Source organism: Desmodus rotundus, chromosome 9 (genome assembly GCF_022682495.2).
Source record: "Desmodus rotundus isolate HL8 chromosome 9, HLdesRot8A.1, whole genome shotgun sequence".
In the NCBI taxonomy this organism is placed as follows: Eukaryota; Metazoa; Chordata; class Mammalia; order Chiroptera; family Phyllostomidae; genus Desmodus; species Desmodus rotundus.
The window spans coordinates 76,662,935-76,684,901 of record NC_071395.1 but is presented as its reverse complement, the minus strand read 5'-3'; the positions used below and the strand labels follow the sequence as shown (position 1 = coordinate 76,684,901).

The 21,967-nt window shown below is 44.9% G+C and overlaps 1 protein-coding gene across 1 annotated transcript in view; it reads left to right on the top strand.

Annotated features, from left to right (window-relative positions):
• RPA1 (replication protein A1) overlaps positions 1-12,025 on the top strand; it is a 42,948-nt gene extending 30,923 nt beyond the window's left edge. Inside the window, exons 13-17 of the mRNA XM_024564831.4 lie at positions 1,958-2,090; positions 4,027-4,203; positions 7,384-7,491; positions 9,481-9,567; positions 11,060-12,025. Of these exons, the coding sequence (XP_024420599.2) occupies positions 1,958-2,090; positions 4,027-4,203; positions 7,384-7,491; positions 9,481-9,567; positions 11,060-11,164 (610 nt within the window). The 3' untranslated portion in view covers positions 11,165-12,025. The remainder of the gene's footprint in view (positions 1-1,957; positions 2,091-4,026; positions 4,204-7,383; positions 7,492-9,480; positions 9,568-11,059) is intronic.
• Positions 12,026-21,967: the final 9,942 nt, after the last annotated feature.

The following is a 21,967-nucleotide window of genomic DNA, read 5'->3' as shown; positions in this document are numbered from 1 at the left end:
TTTGTTGGCATTTTATTGTTATTCCCAAAGCACTCAGGCGATGAGGGGAGCCTATTAAAATCTCCTCGCTATATCTAGCTTTCTAGGGTGTTAAAACTGCCTCAGAAGAGCACTTCAAACTGAAACATGGTATGCAGGAATGGATGTGGTCGGGGAGAACACTTCAGCTTGAGCTTAAATAATTTGTATGACTGTAGTCACAGAGGAAAGTGCATCAGTTTCCAGTTATGTTTTAGGGCTTAAGGGACTAACGAATTAGCTCACATTTCATACAGCCTGCTTTTGTTTTGAGTCTAATGTGAAACAGTAGCACTGGTATTTGAATAGTTTCAGGAAACATCTACTGGAGTGTTCATGTCCCTTAAGCCAGCCTCATGAGTATGGTCCACACATATCCATATTTAACTGTTTGGGTAGCTGGCATTGTATTAGATGACAAGGGGCCTTTAGTAGTCTGACCAGAAATAACCACAGCTTTGGGTCCTTATTGCTTTCTTTTCTTTTGGGCTCTGGAGCTCGACCCCAGGTTAATTGCATGCCCACATTAAGGTCTTTATATTTTACTTGTCAACAGCTGTCATCCCTGTCAACATAAAAAGACATGGCTGTCTCCAAAATAACAAAACTGGGCATTGATCAAAGAGGTTCAGTGCGCACAACCCACTAGGCTAGGATTGCAGATGTTTAGATCTTGGTTGTAACAATGTGGGATTTTTATTGTAAGAAGGGCTGCCTCTCTCCTTGCTCTGTTGACTCCTGATGAGCTGCCTTTGGTGGCAAATGTCTCCTTGGAGTTTTTGAAATCGTAAACTTGTGTAGCTCGTCATGGCAAAACAGATTTATGGACCTTGCTGTGCCTCTGTGATGGATTTAGCCGCTTACCTGAAAGAATGAGAAGGCAATTGTCTGCAGCTCAAGGCGGCATCCATTCCTTCAGATGGGCTCTTTTTAAGGTGCCTGTTCTGGATGTGCTTAGCTTTTAGTTATCCTCCTTTTGGATGACGTCAGCATGTTTTTAATCTAAGAGTCACTGTTCCCTGCCGCAGCTGTGTTTCTGAGCCACTTTCTCCCTGGTCCCCTTTCCTCATATTGGCTGATGTGTGATCAAGAAGTATAATCAATTTTAACTTTAATATTACATAACTAAAAATCTCACCAAGAAAGTAAAGCTACAAGAAAACAGGTAATACCTTTTAATAAATTACTTGGGGTTATGTAATCTTTTGGACTCTATCAGGCTTAAAAGCTCTCAGCATGAGAACTTTTTTTTTTTTTGGCTGCTGTTACAATATGTTGATTGTCTATACTGACATTCCAGTCGTGATAAAAATGCAGCTGCTAAAAAAAAATGCAGCTACTGATAGTGGGTGAGAATTGGTAGCCCAAAGAACTATACTGGAGCTCTACATTATTGCTTTTTTGTTGCTGACTGTCCAGGTTACTGTTTCTTGGGCCTTGGGCCCTTGGGCCAGTTTTGCTGTGCAAGACTAATTTAAGAAAAGGTTCTGTGATAGTTTGACACTGTCTTTCCTGACCACTGGGGGGCATCAAAGCAATTGAGATAAAAAGAGGTCACTCAGTTTCTTCAGTAGGCGAAAGATACAGTGAAGAAGACACTAATTGCAGCCTATGTGATTGTGACCTATGAAAGTTGGGTGGGGGAGTGGATAGCCTGTATGTGGCATAAAGAAATGAGTGGCGCCCTGGCTGGTGAGCTAAGTGGATTGAGTGCGGGTCTGCGAACCAAAGGGTCGCCAGTTTGATTCCCAGCATGCCTGGATTGCTGGATAGGTCCCCAGTAGGGGGCACACGAGAGGCAACCACACATTGATGTTTCTTTCTCCCTCCCTTCCCCTCTGTCTAAAAATAAATAAAATCTTTAAAAAAAAATGGTTTAAAAAAAATGAGTGACATAGTCAATAAGTATACAAAGTGCCTGTCGCTGCTTATTTCTCAGGTTTGACTCAGAAGGACAAGCGTTAGATGGTGTTTCCATCTCAGATCTAAAGAGTGGAGGGACAGCGGGAAGCGCCACCAACTGGAAGACTTTGTATGAGGTGAAATCGGAGAACCTGGGCCAAGGTGACAAGGTATCTTACATTCCTAACTTTCTCCACAAAAGCACACAAAGTGTGCAAAAGGATTCGTTTTCAAGTCTGATTTCTGCTACCAGCTGTCAGACATTAATTCAGAGCCGAGATTCTTAACTGGGGCTCTGACCAGAGCGGGGCATGATGGTTGGGTGTGATGGTTGGGCGTGGTGGCCATGCTTCCTAATAGGAGTTTGTTGTGTGCCGCCGATAGACGTGGAGGCCGACAGATGTTAACTGTGACTTAGAGCTTTGTTTAATTCTTAGAGGGATGTTAACAAAGTGGCCATAACCGGGCTCTGTATTATAATAAAAACTGCCTCTGGGTCCCTATTTCTTTTCTGTAATTGTCCCTGCAGATGGAAATGCCCACATACTGAGAGGAGAGGTTTTGAGTTTACATACGGAGCTCCCGTGGCGTCAGGCCCAGTGTCACACAGCAGGCGGTTCACCTGGACTTTTCACTGGCTGGGCAATATTAACCCTCCTGGGCTGAGAGCTGCCAGTATCTCTGACAAGAATTGGCTCTGGCGTTTGACTTTAGTTGCAGCTTCCCTTCGGTGTTTGTACGGAATGACCCTCTCATTTCTGTCCACAATTTAATATTTAAATTATTTACTTCTTATGCTTCCCCAAAACAGCAATTCCTGCTTTATTATTTCCGTACTATACAGTACAGTTTTTACTCCTCACTGTCTTGTTTCGCTGTATTCCCTTACCCATCGTTGGCGGCAGCTGCAGCTTACAGGGCTGTTGCTCAGCCCCTTGAAGGAGGAGCATTAGACAGGTCTGTCCTGTCAGAGGAACAACCACTCTTTGGGGTCTCTTGTCACCCAATTTCTCTCTAAGATGAAAAGGTGAACAGTCCATACTAAGAAATCAGGCCTAGAGAGCCCCTGTTGGCACCCAGACTTTCAAGTCGTGCTTTGAGTGTGGACCTTACGGGGAAATACAGAGAAACTCCAGGCATTCTCCTGGGAGACTTTCTGTCGAGCTGTCTAGCTTGAAGACTCATCCAAGCTCTTTAAACATCCACGTGATTGTTTTGTCTCTTTTGGTCTGAAACATCGGAAAGCCCTAGAAGTTGCTGAGCTGGCTCTGAATTCAGAGTATACCCAGAGGGAACTGTTCACCCCAAAAAAGGATCCATTTCACATCCTTTCTATGAGAGTTAAAAAGCAAAACAAAGAGCAACAACATAAAGCCCCAGCACATGACTTAGTCCTGGCTGCATTTACTTATCAGTGATTTCTCCACTTTGAATGTCCTTGTTCGGTTATTTTTGCATTCTTCTGAATTTGATGACTTAGGCCAGCCAGGGCTTGGCAAACCAGCCCAGCGGCCACATCCAGCCTGCTGCCTGTGGTAAATAACGTTTTGTTGGAACACAGCCGCGTGTTCTCGTTTGCGCGTTGTCTGTGGACGCTTGGCCCGCAGTAGCAGAGTTGGGTAGCTGCAACTACACTGACCCCTAGCCTAGACAAGGAGGAAAGTGAACCCCAGGCCTAGAATCTCTGCTGCTGCTTTAATGTGGGAGGGTGGTCGAGCACAGGTGCATTGGCTTTTACTGCATCGCGCCGTGTTTCCAGAGCTTTCACCTGTGGAGGGTCAGGAACAGGAAGAACAAGCCTTTGTCTCCTGAAGCCTTTACTTTTCACATACTCCATGTCAGTTTTCATTAATTTAGTTTAATTCAGAATTAACTCTTTTTGTTAGGGAACTATATGCTTTGGAACTCGATTTATTTACTTTTTAGGGGTTTTGTGGTTAGCACATGTGATTTCTAAAGCCAGAGAAGGACTTACTCCCTGCGGTCATCGTGTGATGAGAACATACAAACACTCGCATGGGAGGGCGCGCTCTGGGCCGCCTCTGTGCCCGGTCCTGAGTGCAGGCTGGCTCGCTCAGTGCCCCGTGTCGCTCTTCTCTCCTGAAGGCAGACTATTTCAGCTGCGTGGCAACGGTGGTGTACCTTCGCAAGGAGAACTCCATGTACCAGGCCTGCCCGACTCAGGACTGCAATAAGAAAGTGATTGATCAGCAGAACGGATTATACCGCTGTGAGAAGTGTGACCGTGAATTTCCCAATTTCAAGTACCGCATGATCCTGTCAGTAAGTGGAATGGGTAGATGGGAACCACTGTGGCGTTTGCGTCCCTCCCAAGTGCCAGGCACTATAGAAACAGCAAAACAAGATCATGAGCAAGTGCTAAAGAGCTTATTATTGCTCCGTAAATACAAAAGTAGGGGCCCTTTCGATTGAATAGCAGGCTGTCTGCTCCTACTACGAGCATTTTTCATACCAGAGTTACATTTAGATACCCAACTGATTTCAGTCTGCAGTGCATGTGGTACAATTACAGCATTGGTGGCACTCGCCTGCTAACTGTTATGAAGATAAATTAATTTGAAATGGCGTTTCTGGAGAGTAGTAATTATACGTGCAGCTGATGCCTATATTTAGTTATTTTTCTTGTGGGTCATCTGCTCCTCTAGCCCTAGCAGAGCTGACTTCGGAGGAATGTGACTGCATGCTGACGTGGGACTGTGGCTTTTTTGCATTGTAAGAATTGTTTCTTTAAAGGTTTCCAAAACCTTTAAAATGGGCGGTGAATGTTTTTTAATATAAATGATGATAAAAGTATAAAAAAACAGGCACTCTCATTTTTTAGATGATGATTTGGCAGGAATACATTGGAAGCCTTCAAAATATTTATATTTTGTGACACAGTAAACACCTGGAGGGAATTTCTTCTAAAGAAATAATCAGCCCTGGTTGGTATGGCTCAGTGCACTGAGTGCCGGCCTGCGAACCAAAAGGTTGTTGCCAGTTTGATTCCCAGTCAGGACACGTGCCTGGGTTGTGGGCCAGGTCTGCAGTTGGGGGCGTGTGAGAGGCAGCCAGTGTATCTCTGACAGATCAATGTTTGTCTCCCTCTCTTTCTTCCTCCCTTCCCCCCTCTCTCTAAAATAAATACATAAAATCTTTTAAAAAAATAATCAGAGATTTTACATCTTTGTAAAGTTGTCTATTACCCTGTTATTTATTTTGAAAACTTAGATGCAGCTTTTTTTTTTTTTTTTAAGATTTTATTTATTTATTTTTAGACAGAAGGGAAGGAAGGGAAAAAGAGAGAGAGAGAAACATCAATGTGTGGTTGCCTCTTGCGCACCCTCTACTGGGCACCGGGCCCGTAACCCAGGCATGTGCCCTGGCTGGGAATCGAACCTGCGACCCTTTGGTTCGCAGGTCGGTGCTCAACTCACGGAGCCACACCAGCCAGGGCTGGATACAGCTTAAATGTCCTTAATATTCTACTAGTTAATTTCTTTATTGAATACCTATTGTGTGGAATATCATGAAGAAATTAGAATGTGCTGTTTGGTAGTTCCCACAGTTAAAATATTAGAAAACCAGTGTTAATAATTTACTGTTCAATAGTTTCCACAGATAAAGTATTTGAAACCAATGTTAATGATGACTGTAAGCCCTGGCTGGTGTGGCTCAGTTGGTTGGAGCATTGTCCTATAAACTGAAAGGTTGTAGGTTCAATTCCTGATGAGGGTACATGCCTTAGTTTTGAGATTGATCCCCAGTCGGGGTTCATACAAGGGGTAACCTGATTGATGTTTCTCTCTCACGTCAATCTTTCTCTCCCTATCTCCTTCCCTTCCCCTCTCTTTAAAATCAATTTTTTAAAGATTTTATTTACTTATTTTTAGAGAGAGGGGAAGAGAGGGAGAGAAACATCAATATGTGGTTGCCTCTTGTGCGCCCCGCACTGGGGACCCAACCTGCAGCCCAGGCATGTGCCCTGACTGGGAATCGAACTGGCGACCCCTCGGTTCTCAGTCCCACACTCAATCCACTGAGCCACACCAGCCAGGGTTCTAAAATGAATTTTTTTTAAATGAAGACTATTAAAGGGCATAAATAAATGTTCAGTCTTTATTAATTAAAAATAGCAGAATTTAAGTGGTATGTTTTATAAAGTCTTGAGGTATGTATATGGACAAAAACCCAGCTGGGTAGAGTGTTAGTAATGGTTATTTCTGGTTGATTTTTCTTTGGGTTTTTTTTGTTTTGTGGGTTTTTTTTGTATTTTGTATTTTGTTTTTTGTTTTTTTGCATTTCCCTACAGTAAATAATACTTTTATAATGGGAAATTTTCTTTAAAAATTCTTTTTAGATAAAAATAAGTCATTCCACCCATCCTCTCTATATTGTAATTGGCCTTTAAAATGTTAATTCAGCAGGAAGGTTATATATGTAAGATTTTTATTTTCTATAAACGATATAGTTCATTGAACTGAAATGAAGAAAATTGTTTCAAAGAGTTTATTTCATCAGCCTTTCTGTTAAACTTCTAAGTGGAGTCTCTGGCACATGGTCTCACATGGCGCTCACCCATGTGTTACTGTTGATGTTCTCACCCTGGAAAGTGGGTGCCCTTTGCCTCTAGGAGGGTAGCCTGGGCTGAAGTATGGGTGTGAGCCCCAGTATGTGATATGCCCTTATATTTGTGAGTGTTTTATCTTCTCTTGTTTCCCTGTTTTTTATAGTAGCTTTGTACACTAACTCCATGCATATGCAAAGTGAGTATGTAAAATCATCAAAATGATACCTAAAGAGAACAAAAACAAAAAAAGCCCTTGCTCTCCTGTTTCTACTAAGCCTCTTACTTTTCCCTTTTAGCAGCTTTTAGGATTCTTTGTGATGCACTTTCTTCCTTGACTCCCCAATTTAATTTTACACCATGGTCCAACTGGAGACACTTGACTGCTCATTTCTGTTGCTAAAAATTTGGTGGCTGACCAAAGGCCCTTAGCTCAGGCTTTTCAATCGCCTGGGATGCTCAGCAGTGACTGAGAGCTGTCCCATGGAGCTCCTCCTAGTGACTGAGGGACGTACAATTTAACGTGCAGTGACCTGCGCCGACTCATTGGAGGCTTGTTCCGACCTTTAGTCCAAGGGCCACTGCAGGTGGGGGGCCCCGAGTCCACTGTGCCTGGAATCTGTCTGCAGGACAGCTTAGTTGGGCTGTATGCCCACTGAGGTCTGAACTCACACTTCCGCGGCATGCTGTATTTCTGCTGTGATCCAGACTTACATTTCAAACTCTGTCTTTGATACTTTCCACATTCTTTGCAAAGAATGTAGTATATATACATGTGGTAATGGTTTTTTCCCGGTGACTATAGTAGTGAGTAGAAAGAGTTGATTTCCCATCTCCTGAGTGTGTCTTTCTTCTATTATTTCTTTGCTGAAGTAATACAGAGTTGTGTTTTTTAGGTAAATATTGCCGATTATCAAGACAACCAGTGGGTCACGTGCTTCCAGGAGTCTGCAGAGGCCATCCTGGGACAGAGCACTGCTTACCTGGGAGAGTTAAAGGAAAAGGTCAGCCGTCATGTGTTATCACTGCCCTAGTTCGTGGCCGTTGAATAGTTTGGGGGTTGTTTCTCTTGGGTGTTATATATAGTTCTCAATCTAAGGATTATCTGAGTTGTTCATCTGGTTTTTGTCGGTTTTTTGTCCATCTGGGAATTGCTAACAATGAGGTAATGAAGAAATATAGACAAAAGTGCCTAAAAAGCAGCCCTGTTTCTCCTGTTCCTGTGCGCACACCAAAGTGGGTGCTTGAGATACGGGAGCTGTCTTCCGAAGGAGCCCGGCACACGAGCGTGCCTTCTCCAACATAAACGCCTTCCTGAAAGGTTGAGTCACATCCTAGTTTAAAATGACAGATGAGGTACTTGTTGTTTTAGGTCATCAGATACAATTTTTATGAAGTCACTTTTTTTCATAAGTTAACTTTATCCATTTCATTTTTATTAACTAATTCAAGTTACATTTTAGGTTTGTTTAATGCAGGTAACAGATTACTAATTATGCTAAACTTAGGAAAAATATTTGCTCAAAACGTGTAAAGAAGACCAATAAAAACTATATTTTTTGGGCCACACAAGTTGGCATCTGTTCATTGATTCCCCCCACCCCATTTTCTCCACATTAGTTAGACTATTTGTAAAAGTATAAGAAAAGGGGGTGTGACATTTGAGTGTTTTTCTTACTCTTTTCTGTCTTCAGTTATGTCCCTCTGCCCCCACCTCTTTCTAAAATTTTGTCCGTGAGATCTCTGGAAATACTCCCAACAAGCCCTTTTACAGAAATAACTGGAATTGACTCTCAAGTATGATGGGATCTTTTATCTGTTTTGCCTGGTCCTCTACTTTCATATCAGATTTTAAGGCTCGAGGCGGCCTTTCGGGGTGTTTCATGAGCGCATTAACGTGGGCTGTTTTTACTGCCGGTGAGTGAGGACGGAGAGACTCCCCCCTCAGGACCCGTATTCTTCCCGGAGTGCGCGCTCCCCGCTCTCCCTCGTCTTGGAAGAGCAATGGCAGCCGCTCTTAACTTTCCGAAGGTTTCACACATTGTTTTATTTACATATCTGAAAGCCCAGAGGACTTGTCTTGTGTGTGTGAAGTAACCTTTACACAAAGGAGTTTTATGTAACAAAGCTATCGTTATGTTCCATGTGGCTTGCCTGACAGGCGCTTTTTATATACAGTTTCTGTAAATTTTATGTGTGTTTGTATAATACGCTTTCTCTAATCCCTGTGTTGGCCAGACTTCTTTTTTTGTTAAACAAAGAAGCTTAATCAAATAGTGTTTGAGGGGGGAGAGAGAGAGGGAAAGCACTGTGCTTCTTCACCTGTCCCTGAGTTTGCCCCCTTTACCTGTCTTCTTCACCTGCTCATCATGTCAGCCGTGGTACATCAGAGGCCGAAATAGTATATTTGACAACTTGCACCTCTTCCTGAAGGGTTTTTTCCCGTAGTTCTCAATTTATAAGGAAGATGCTGGGCTCAGATCTATGTCATCATGAACTTTTGAAGTTTAAGAATGTGTTTCCTGGAAGTGTTTCAATTTTTGGTTCAGATGCTTTTATTGTGACAAAATATACATAACAGATTTATCACCTAACCCTTTTTAAGTGCACGTTGTATATTCTCACTGTTGCACAGCCGTCATCATTGTCCCGCTCCAGAACCTTTTCATCTCCCCACACCGAGACTGCGTCCCTGTTAAACACTCACTCCCCTTTCCCACCCGTCCGCCCCCCACTTCCCTCACCCCTGCCAACCACCGCTCTGTTCCCTGTCTGTGAATTTGACTTCTCTAGATAGAGTATTTTAATTTTTAATGAAATTTTGCTTAAACAGTTTCATGTAATGTCACCTGTAGGTTAGTCATTCCTGAGTAATTTTAAACCGCTGGGGTGATGATTTTCTCAGAAATTTTTCTCAGAGTCTTTTTAAAAGTCTCATATTTTCAAGTGGTTCAGTAGTATTCAAGTCTAAAGTTTTATATTTCCTTTTGCAGAATGAGCAGGCATTTGAGGAAATTTTCCAGAATGCCAACTTTCGATCTTTCGTATTCAAGATCAGGGTCAAACTAGAGACCTACAATGTAAGTAAAGTCACCGGGCTGCGGAAGGGTTAGCAGCGGGTAACTGCTGTGGCCGGCCCACCCGCCCACATTACAGCGTCAGCTGTCCCATAATTGCTTACTGAGCGCCAGACCCAATGCTCAGCACCCCGCCTGTATGATTCATTGAAAGTTCCCAACGCGGCACCATTATCATCCATCCCTGTTTTCAGACAAGGAAACAGACTTAGAGGTTTCGTGTCTTGTCCAGTGTCAGGCATCGGGGTGAGTAAATGGTACATGGTCTTTTCAGCTAAAACCCGGTGTTTTTGTTTGTGTGCTGACGAAGAATGATAATATGTCCAATGGACTTGCATCTTTCACAAGGTTTGGGTTCTAAAGTCAGTATATAGAACAAAGACCACATGTAGTTAAAATTACCTTGGAAATTCCTTAAATTGCCCAGGATGTCATGTAGGTGTGTGGTCCTAATTTATTGAGCACTGAACTACCTGCCAGATACTGTTGTGCACCCTTTACTTTCCGTGTGTCATCGAACTAGATCATGTCAGTGACCCTGTACGTAGGAACTACTGTTATCTCCATGTTACCAGTGAAAAATGTCCCATACGAGAGAATAAGTAATTCACCCAAAGTCATATGCTAACAAGTGGCAGATGTCAGGTTCCAACTCAGACAGTCCAAGTGCAGAGCGTTGCTCTTAACCATGCTTAGAAACACGACTGTGTGAGTGTTTGTTGAGCCTGCGGAAGTGTGTGAGCCCCGGAGCTAGACTCTGCCGCCTCCCCAGGCGCCGCCCCGCGCTGCCCCTGATGGCACTGTTCGATCCTGATGGGCCAGCGAGGAGGCAGGATCCCGAGCACGTCCGCCTGTTTCAGGGCTCCCTCCTTCTGTTTCATTATCAGACCTTCATTTTCATACCTGGTGATAGATGTGTTTGTGTTTGTCAGCTGTGCGGGAGACTAGGAGTCACGTGTCTGTGATACAATGTCTGAGTGAGGTGAGGAAGGGAGGGTTTTGGAGGGTCATTCAGTCCCTCCATGGTGTGGGTGGGGAAGGTGAAGTGCAGAGAGCTTGCCTTTGGCAGCGCTGAGATGGGGCCAGAGATGGGGCCAGACCGGGTTTTCCTCCTCTGCTGCCACACTCAGCTTTCAGAACTAACTGCGTGGCTTTAGGCAAGTCCCTTGGCTTCTCCGGGTTCTTCCCTCTTCCTCTGTCGAGAGAATATATTGAACTTGATAAGTCCTCTAAGGCCCGTCGCAGTTGGATTCTAGGTTTCTGAGTGTTTGGGAGCATGAGGAAAGGACAGTGAGGGCCTGTATTGAAGGGAGGCTTCTGTCCACTGTCCCAGCCCCAGAAATCCTGGACTTGGCTCTCACAACTTTTTCTTTATTGGAATGACTGCACTCTGAATCTAGCATGTATGTGTGTTTTCTCCTGCTGGGGTCATTGAAGCCACTGCCGCATGCCACAGGCTTTCCTCCATTCACATGCTGCTTTTCTCTCCTCAAAGGATGAATCTCGAATTAAGGCCACAGTGATGGACGTGAAGCCCGTGGACTACAGGGAATATAGCAGGAGGATGATCATGAACATCAGGAGAAATGCAGCAAAGTGAGACGCGCAGTGCTGATTGGGCAGAAGTTTCAAGACAAAGAGCTGGAATGAAATTGATTTCTCCTCACCCCCTGTGCGATAGTTTCACATCAGCTACACCGTGCCCAGAGCCTCTTAGTGGTGGACTAGGCAATGCTCTCTCTGTGCACCTTGAAACCCATTGGTAGGCAAAGGAGACGAGGCTCTAGTGGCTGTGGTGTGAACTCTCAGGCCCACGGGTCAGCTGGCAGGTAGCGTAGTACCAGTCACTCTGTCTTCAGGCTTTTGTCAGTTTTACTAAGATTTCATTACCTTCAAGCAGGAATTATGTCCCAAGTAACTGACCCTACATCTGCAAACAGTGAAATAAAGTTTATAACTAGATTTTCTGCTTCTCCGGTGGTGACACCTTCACAACTTGGGTTCCTGCTCGGGACGGGGAGCCGAGAAGTGGCCGTGTGGAACGTGGGTGTCTCAGCAAGTGTGTCTTCCTAGAATTCAAAGGCCCTCTTTCTAGAGGTGCCTCATAGTTGGTAATGCTCGGAATGGCAGTGGGGTAGAATTATTAATCAAAGACCTATCTTTTATATCCGAAGACTATCCTTCCTGCGGGGTTTAATAGACCAAGTCAGATGGGCCTGATATTAATCAAAATCGCTCTTCTGAGGAAGGCTGATAAGCACTGACTTGCTGTCCCCTAGGGACACCCAGGCAACTACAAAGCACGGCTTTAGTTTTTCACCTAAATTACTCTTGCGTTTCGGTTGGCGGATACACTTTCTACCTGTACATATTCCTTGGTGAAGCTGTATTAAACGGGGGATTTTGAAGGGAGTAGCCCTTTGTTTCCCTTGCTTTGTTTTAATAAAGAGTATATTCTTTGCTTGTGAATCCTACTTTCTTTGAATGCCGAGGGTTCTTCTAACTGGAAAGCAATTAATTAGCCTTCATAACAAATGTTCACTTGGGGGAGATGTTAACTCATTACCAACTTGAACATTTGTCCAAGGCACCGGCGATCATTCTTCCTAATGTTTGCAGCCCTGAAATGCATCTTTAAACGAATGAAAATACAACAAACAAAAAGCCACTGTGCCCAAGAATGCTGATGATCTGGCACTTTGGGATTTTATTGATGTTTACACAGCAGTCTAACACCAACCAGCCTTTGAAATGTGTACAGAGAGTGAGCTGGTAAGAAAACAGTAATTATGCTACTGGGCTCTTCAGTCAGCAAGAGCATGCTTGCTCTGTGTGTTCCTAATCATATTAATTATCTATCCGGTTGCGGCAGCCCACCGCTTGGCATTTGCTGCACATCCCTCTCCAAGCACCCAGGCAGTGGTCGGGCCTGGGTTTTGATTTGTGCGAGTACAGCATGTGGAGGCCCTTTGTGGAGCTGTAGTGATAATATCCTGTCTGTTTCATCCTTCGCTGTCCCCTTTGGGGAGGCACCAGCGGCTCCAGGCAGGGTGGCTCGCACTGCTCAGAACAGACATAAAGGGTCTTTTTCTTGGGGCCGCTAATTGTTTAGACACATTCTGGTCTCAGAAGATGGTCACTGGGCTGCACTTGAGTCTCTGGCTGAGGCCTCAACGATTATTGTGGAAGTTCTTTTCTGTCTGACCTCGTTCATAAAGCACTAGCTAGAAAATTAAATCTTCAACACTATTCTGCATTGACACATTGTGGGTTGGAAATGATAATCTAGCTTTCAGTCCAGTAACCAGTCTTCTGTATCTACCGCTCCCAACACTCCGTCCCCCCAGCTGTTTTTACTGGCAGTGTTACCATGATGCATCTCAGGAGTGCCAGTCACCACCACACAGTGGCCGAGTGATGAATCCAGCACCTCTCCAGGGACAGGACGAGAAATCCAACAGCTTGCTTGGGAGGGCGGCTCCCTCTCGGGAGGGGAGGGCACTCAGCAGATTTCCCTACTGAAAATCAGATCACCAATAGAGGAACATCAGAAATTGGCTCCACTGTTATGCTTTTAAGAGATTTAGGTCCCCGAGGATTGCCTAAATAGATTCTAGCCCACTGTTCTTAGAATTCTCTTGGATGTAGTTTACTCAAAAAGCTGTTCGTGTTACTCTGTTCCTCATCTTTCACTTAGAGATCGATGCTTATTTTGCGTTCGCCGCGACATCAGCGTTAAGCAATTAGGGAAAAAATCTAATCATTTCGCCTTTATTTTAAATGGTTCTTGGATTCCCTCCAGTCTCATTGTGAAGGAGGCAACAAAAAATAAAAGGGTAATAATCAGATTTCTGTCCATATTTTTAGTGTTTTATGCTTTCCATTAAAGCCTTGCTAATCTCTAGTGTACTGTTCTGGCTTTTTTGAACTTCAGGGTCAAAATATCCCCCTCCCCTACTTTTTTTTTTTTGCCTGAGTGGACTGTCTTCAAGAAGGATAAATAATATTGATCATGGTATTTAATACACTAATGAAACCCGTGGATATTGACTACATAATTAATATACTGTCTAAAGTGAAGTTCAGCAGCCCAGTATATAAAGGTTTGTATTGACTTGTGTTTCTTGGGCAATATGCCTTCCAAGGTTTTATTTATAGAAAATGAAACAGGTTATTTGGTCTCCTTTCCTTCTTTTCACTCGTTAGGAGGCCACTACTCCCCTAGTAAATTGATTGTTTCCTTATCTCAAAGAGAGGATTTCTTCCCTACCCCCCTCCCTGCCCCCTTTCTATGTGCTTGTTAGCTTTTAGATTTATAATCCACTCTGTTGGTAGAGTTCTGGCTTTTATAAACACTTACTGAGTGAGCATATTTTATTATTAAGCTGATGTTAAGTATTGTTAATGTCTGCTAAAGGAAAGAAATGGGGACTGTTTCGATCATTATTTCTTATACAAGTAATTCGTGTTCATTGTAGAAAACCTGCAGATAAGAAAAAATAAAATTACCCACAATCCCACCAGTCAGCAAGAATCACTTTGTAACAGACTACTTTTTTTCTATGCATATAAGTATAGTTTTGAGTTAAAAAAGGGATTATACTATGCATACTTTTCTCCCAGCATGGATATTCTATTTCAATAAAAATAGACCCTCACAATTTTAATTGGTATTTGGCTATATGGATGTGTAAATTTATTGAGCCGATTCACTTGCTGGGTGCTTGTACTTTCTAATTGTTACCCTACGCTCAGCTTTGGATGATTTCAAGCTTTTATCCTTTGTGGCACTGAGAGTGTATACGCCTGCTTCTCCTGTTCTCTTGGGTCTCTGATTGCTTTTCCTTTGCCTTAGTCTAGTGATAACTCCTGTAACTGTAGAGCATCAAGGGCTGGCAGGCAATCTGAGCAGGCCCTAGACTCCTCTGGAGCAACAGCAGGCAGATTAATGGGAGGAGGGGGAAAGGCTTTGGAGCCCTCGGCGGTTCATCCCACCTACCACACGACGCGGCTGCGCCTAGGAACACGCCCCAACCCTCTTGTTTTCTGCGACTGTGGCAGAAATAGCCTCTTGAGAACACATTTGACTTGCTTTAGAAGCCAACCTGACTCTTCAGATCGATTCGTTAACGATTATTAAACCTTGTAATTACATTTGTGTTGGTGGTTTTGTTAAGTCGTGGAGAGAAGTATGTTGTGTTTGTCCTCACTGGCCCCCTGTTCTGCCCTCTTTCTAGTGATTTTAAATCAAGATGCCCTTGTCCCCAAGTACTGGGGTCTACTTGGAGTTAAGCAGTAATATCACAAGACAAATTAAAATTCAGTAAGTGGGGAGGTCCCTGGAGACTAAAGTCATCAGGAGAGACTTTACAAAGAATCCGGTGGTTTGAGACATACAGACTGTAGCCGTCACTCAGGTCAAGTGCTGTCTGACCCAAGTGGGGAATGTGCACAGCACCTGGTGACAGCCGTTCTGGATTTAGCCCTGACAGACGAAGCTGTGTAGAGGCCGTGGGAGTTAGGTGGACCGCACCAAAGGAAACCGGCTTCCTTACTGGGTTCCTTACTTGTATTCTGTCTTGCCAGACCCCTGACACTTGCACTGTGACTTGCCAGTGAACTTCTACTTGAGACTTTACTCCAACTCCCTGGCCATTTTCACAACCTCCCAGCTTTTCCAGGCTCTTCGTGGCTGTCACCTGCTTCATGGGAAGTATTTATATCCGATTCAAAAGTAATCATGTACACTTTTAATAATTGCGAGTCATTCTTATAAAACCACCCCTGCTCCCTAGTGTATCACCCACTTGGTAATTGGAAGTTTGTGCTGTCGTTAAAAATGACAGCTTCCTCAGGTAACTTTCCTGGTGCTTGTAAGATGCAGACAACTCAGCCTATATTTAACTTGCGTTCGGTGCAGCTTCCTCGCAATGGTTAGGTAACCGAGGGGCTGGCGCCTGCTGAAGCAGGGGCTCGCCGCAGGGTGCAGCAGCTTTGTGCTCTGAATGCCATCCACTGAAAGGGAGTCAGAACAGCCTGGACTTTCAAAAAATGAGCCCCAATTGGACTCTCATCTCTCGCCTCACAGTTGACACTGCTGTTCATGTTGAAGTTTATTTATATCTTCAGTCAGCCATGGTACAGAGGTCATTTCTATTGGCCTAAAATTTCAGAGGCTTCCATGTGTGCGTAGGAAAGCTGATCTCCCCAGCACTTCGGCTTGGAATGCAAAGCTCGTCTCCTGTAGAAGCTTTCCTGCCTCCGTAGCACCCCTACTCCCACTTCCACCACCATTTCCTTCTCCACTATTTATTTTAAATTCCGATAGCTTAGAAGGTGCATCTCCGTAAATGAGCTCTCTTCCTCTAATGGGTTCTCTCCAGGCTGCAAACCTTCCATAAAGGAGCCACTAATTAAGCAGAAAACGGTTTGTCTTGCTTAGCCACGTTCCATGAATCTAGCAGTCAATTTAGAAGATGGCAACATCCTTCTTTATAGCTATGATGTTAATAATATTCTTTTGTCTTTCAGCCAGCGGGTAGGGTGGGGTGTGTGTGTGTGTTCCTGTTTCTGTCTTCCTCTCCATCTTTGAGAGGAAAATTCATTTCCGTGGACTTTTATTTTCATGAAAGCCCTCGGTAAAGTTGCTCTTTAAGGATCAAACCCACGCCGAGCCTCCGTGGTTGGAGAGCTGTGCTGTGGGAAAGCGGGTCGCTTTGCAGTAGAGACACGCACAGGTGTTCCGGGAAGATGCCTGTCAGTCAGCGGGGACGCGCTGGGAGAGGCCTGCTAAGCTCTGCTCCCTTCTCATCTGAGGGAGAATTGAAGGTGTTAGCAGGCTTACCCCGGCGGCATCACTCACGGGCGGATGTGCATGCCACAGCCGTGTGCTGCACATGCCTCCTAATCGAGCCTTTAGCTCCTGGAGCCAAGTCTCATTTTGTGTGTGTTATTAAAGTGCGGGCGGCTAGGAAAAGCAGAGCCCTCTTAATTAGAGAGCGACATTCTTGCATAGTACTAGTGTTCCGTTTGTGGCATAATTGTCACAGCAAATTACCAGTTAGGTTAAATATTGAGCTGGTAGTTCTCGGAGCTTCAATTATTTGCTCAGCCCCGCCCTCCCCACCCCCTCCTACCCTCGCCATCACCTGCTACCCTGCACTTCCAACTTGATCTTCTGCCAAGTGGTAGCTTTTAAGCGAGGCTTAGAGAAGATACACTTTCAGCGGAGCAATAAATCTGGCTTTGGGCGAGTTATAAGATGCCAGGAACATCTGAACGTGGGTGCAATTTTTGCTCCGTGTGGGGGGTTTGCTGGGTCATTTACGGATTTTCTAACTCCAGCTGTAAAACTACGGGGTCAGTCAGTATATCTAACCCGGGCGATGCTAATGTGAAAACCCTATTGGGGGTGCCGTGAGAAATGAAAGGAAGTATAAGACTTCGTTCCGTCCCTACATTTTATTTTATTTTAGATTTTATTTATTTTTAGAGACAGGGGAAGAGAAGGAGAAAGAGAGGGAGAGAAACATCAATGTGTGGTTGCCTCTTGTGCACCCCGCACTGGGGATCCGGCCTGTAACCCAGGCATGTGCCCTGACTGGGAATCAAACCAGCCACCCTTTGGTATGCAGGCTGGTGCTCAATCCACTGAGCCGCACCAGCCAGGGCTGTCCCTAAACTTTAATCTAAGAGAGGAAGGCCCACAGAATGGAAGAACACTTGAGAAACAAGCAACGTGGTACAGAGCAAGGCTGAGTGCGCGGTGGAGAGGAGGGGTGGAATCTGGGGGAGACAGTCACAGAACTAGGGCTGTCATTGTGAAGGTGAGAAAAATGGGTGGGCAGGGAGGAATGTGGCATTCAAGCTGAAGGAAAGGCACACACTGCAGGCATGAGAGTAGGGACAAGTAAACCGGGGGCGCAGGTGATATAGCAAGGGAATTGGTTCAAGGAGTAGATTTTTGTAGACAAATAATAAGTTGCTGAACAAGAGGAGAGCAGCCCGGACCTTAATTTTCTTGGGGCTTAATACTTAAGCCCTTAGGAATGCAGTCTCAGCGTGTGGTGCTTTTTTGGGTCTTTAATTGACCTTTCAGTGGCTCCTAGAGTGGGCGTCTGGCGAGCCAGGTACCCAGGGCAGCCTGCTCTGCTTAGCCAGCTAAATAGCTGAGGAAACCCTGCAGGGGATGTTATTGGAGTGTTGTACACTCCATTCCTCACACGCTTCACGCTGGGCTGCTCATTTTCTTTGGACAAAGATAGACTGGCTCCCTCTCTTGTTGATGGAATGAAATTCTCTATTGCATTATGGCTCCTGTGATAACTTTGGTCGCGGTGGTGTGGGGATAATGAAGAGTCTCTTAATGGCTCTGGTTCAACCTGGTAACATCACTCTATCAACCGTCAGCTGACTGTGGGAATCTAACCTAGTTTCGTATTCCTAAACGTCTAAAACCTGCCCCTGGCATCTCCAAAGAGCTACTAAGGAGCCAGCCGTTACTCCTCTGTTTCCCAGAGTGTATTTATAAGCCAGCATTAATTTCTTGACTCTGGAATTGTGTCTCTTGCAATTCCAGCTCCCCAGCCTGAGGTCAATGTCCTTGGATAAACTTGGGAAGTTGAAGTTATTTCAGCCACAGCATCACCCTTCTCCGCCGCTTAGCTACTGGCATGCTGGTTTAGTACCCCCAAAGGAAGAGAACTCATTTCATTCTGGAAAATGGGGAAATGAATTTGCTTCAGGACCCACCTATGCCTAATTAGTACAATCTGTAATCGGAGTTTGCTCCATGTATGAGGTGCGTGTGTTCGTGAATTTGCACGTGTGTGCCATGTACATATGTGTGCTGTTGGCTTAGATAATATGCTCAGCAGCGGCTGCTATTCATTCAAGTCAGTCCACTTGCGTCTTATTCTCAAACAGCTGTGGCCATCCTACCACCCCTTTGCCTTCTTGAAAAATTTCCCGTATTCACCCCCAAATGGAGAAGTAGCCAAGTGGGATGTGAATGTCAAGGCAAGTTTTGGGTGCGCCTGAATGAATTAGGAAATGAGGCCACAGGCCGAGACAGAACAAGGGGAGGGGGGAGGGACTGGGAAAATAAACCTAGGTGGGGAGAGAGGTCATTTTAACCTAAATTAACTAATGGAAATAACAATTATGAACACAATGAGAGCAATCGTTCGGTAGCCAGAACTACACGACCATGACAAATGGCTCTCCTGGGAAAGAGGGTGCAGCCTCCCGTCCTGGAAGTGGGGGGAGGGGTGTTTCACCAACCAGGGGCAGGAGGCAGGGCCTGCTGCTGCCTGATTTAGCCTGCAAGTTGAAATCGCTGGAGCAGTTTATATAAACCAGAGTGAGCTGTGGTGCACAATCTACTGTAGGCAGGATCCAGAGATGATGGCATAAATGTTTCAAGTGTGCTCGGGGTAATTAGTTTTGAATTACCATGTGCATATTTTAAACATTTAAATGATCATCCCAGGTTTTCGAAAACAGTTTCACATGGCTTCATGTCACTTCCCCTCCTGGAGTGGCCTCCCCACGGGAAAGCAGCCGGCATGATCGCCCGGGATGGAGCCAGGTGGAGCGTAGCCGATCTGCGGCTTGAAGGCGGTGGGAGCTGAACTAAACCCTCGGATAAAGGGGGATTAGGCTGTAGCCCCTGGTCCTGGCTCAGCCAGCTGGCCCGGCACTTTCCTTCCTTCAAGCCAATGTCGGTTGTGCCAGCATTTCAAAAACGATTTGCTCAGCTTTTAAGTTTTCCATTGTGCGTGAAAATGCAATTCTATTTGGGTAGCTTTTTTTTTCCATGAAGATCTGGACAGCTGGGAAACTTGAAAGATGATTAGCCAGGTAGAAACGACACGTGGTGTTTTAAGCCAGTGAGCATGTCTACAAGTCATTCAGGGAAAACCGCCTTCCAGCAACTTCAGTCTCCCCAGTGTTTGGCCCAGAACGCAAACAGCAATTTCTAAAATCCCCAATTCAGTAAACGGTGGAAAGGGCAAAGGTTTTCATGTCACACCCCCTCGAGCTTCCACGCCTCCTGCAAGAGTTGTTAAAGGAGGTGCCTTGCGGAGCTTACAAAGGCCCTTTCAGCTTTGGGAGGGGCTGTGTTATAGTCAGGTCTCTAACTTTATGGACCTAAATTTGGAGTAGTGGCTTGGAAAAGCTACCCTGCCTCCTTTTCTCCCTGTTAAGCGCTGTTTCTCCAGCAGGGGGAGCCGGGAGAATAAAAACTCAGCCAGCGCCTAAGACCCTTGAGTGGGAGCTATCTGTGCTCTGATCCTGATTGAATGAAAATTGTTCATTATGCAAACTGTCTGGTTCAATGCACAGAGGTGGCCCCCAGGCACAAACCCCAAGTAGTTGCTTTTTCTCTCCCCAGATTAAAACATATGAATTGCTTTGATGTAATCTTATAAGAAAGCCTAATAGAAATTTTATTTCTTCTGAAGTTGCCTGTCATTTCTTATTGCCCCCCTTCTTTTGTCCTATTAATATCCTTATAGGCAGGGATATGCAGCTCAGGTTAGACTGTATTTGAGGAAGAGAACCGTGTGTTTTTCTCGACAGTGGTCCGGGTTATTTAAATACAGTTACGCTGCTTGCAATATTTTTAATCTCTTGGTTTTCCCCCACTGCTATTTATCATTTTAATGGAATGCTACAGAATATCACGTTATGCAATGTGTTTAAATTGATAAATTATATTAGAAACATATTAGGATTTTTTAATGGTAAGTGGGTTTTTATAGAAATATTTTCTCATTAGTAGATCAGCTGCTCGCCAGGATTTGGGAATAAGCTATATTTATGACCTATTTGGCTAATTAAAATTAAAGCATAATTTTAGTATGAAGTTCCTGCAAGACTTTGCAGAGAGGGTGGAGGGAGAAACTTGCCCAAATCCAGTTACTTTTAAATGTCAGTTGCCATAACAACTTCACATGAGCCATATTTTTACTTGAAAATTCCTGTTAGGATTCGGTTGCTATAATAATTTGCCTCAACTCTTTTTAGGAGACATACTTTCCTATTTTCCTTTTGTGATCATTTCAAGGCTTTTATTACTGTAGCAAAAATGACCATGTAAAGACCAACTCTTCTGGGCCCTGACCAGTGTGGCTCAGTTGGTTGGGTGTTGTCGCTCAAAGTGAAAGGTCGCTGGTTCGATTCCTGGTCAGGACACATGCCTGGGTTGCAGGCCCTGTCCTGGGTTGGGGCGTGTGTGATTGATGTTTCTCTCCCTCTCTAAGACTAGATGAATAAAATCTTTTTAAAAAATCAACTCTTTCCTTTTCCATGTACAGGAGCAGAGTGGCCCCCCAAATAGAAGTGTGGATTAGAGCAAATTCTGTGTGAAGGGCTCTCCCTGGCCACGGAGGGGCAAGGGCCGACACCTAGATGCCCATCGCTGCAGCAGCCTGTACCCTTCTGGGTGGGAATTATGAAGCCAACAGAATTCTTTGAAGTGTGACTGTTCATTTTCTTTGTCCTGGGGCTTTGCATAAGGCAAAGACCTGCCTGACCCTCTAAAAGAAGCATGGGTCTGCTTGTGCATTCTGAGGACGTATCGGCTGCCATCAACTTGTCGTTCACTGGAACCGCTTGCATCTGAAACTGAGTGAGGCCATCCCCAAAGTATTTACTTAGAAGCTAAGTGGCAGCAGAGTAAAGTTCAGTGCCCTTTCTTTCCCTGTTTGGCTGTTAACCTTCATTCACTAGACAACATGACCTCAGAGAAGCCACCTGCATCTTAGATCTCTTCTGGTTCACACGTACACCAGAGGGCATGTGTTCCTGCCAGCCTCTCTGGAGCCACCATTGCCAAGGACAAGCTCATGGTCCTCAGGAAAAGCTCTTGCAAGCGGGAAGGACATTCAGTTTCAAAAGACTTCCGGTCCCATCTCCTGAAAAGAGCCTGGGTGTTCTTGCTTATCTCCGTGGCCCTGGTGGAAACTGTGATCAAGTGTCCGATGACCCCACCACAGCTTTCGTGACCACAGCTCCTCTTCCTGGGTCTTAGCCATGGTCCTTCCTCTCCCTCTCCCATCTTTCCTTCCCTCCAAACCCAACTCCTTGGTGCCATCTTGAATTGTCCAATCTTTCCTGGGACTCTGAAGCACCCAAAGGGACAGTGGGGCTCCTGCAAGGAGGATAACAGAGAAAGAGGGACCCACTTTCCGTCCCGCTTTCATTGGGGATTCATCACTGGGCGTCCACTTTACCTCCTGACACCATCACCTTTGCAGTGAGGGTAATGTCTGCCCCCCACCTCATAGGGTGGAAGCGAGGACCAAATGCAATGGTGAGTGGGAGAGAGAACACGCACCAGCTTCCAGAAGTGTGCAAGGAGTAGTTATGTTTTCTGCTCTGGGTAAACCAGACTCTG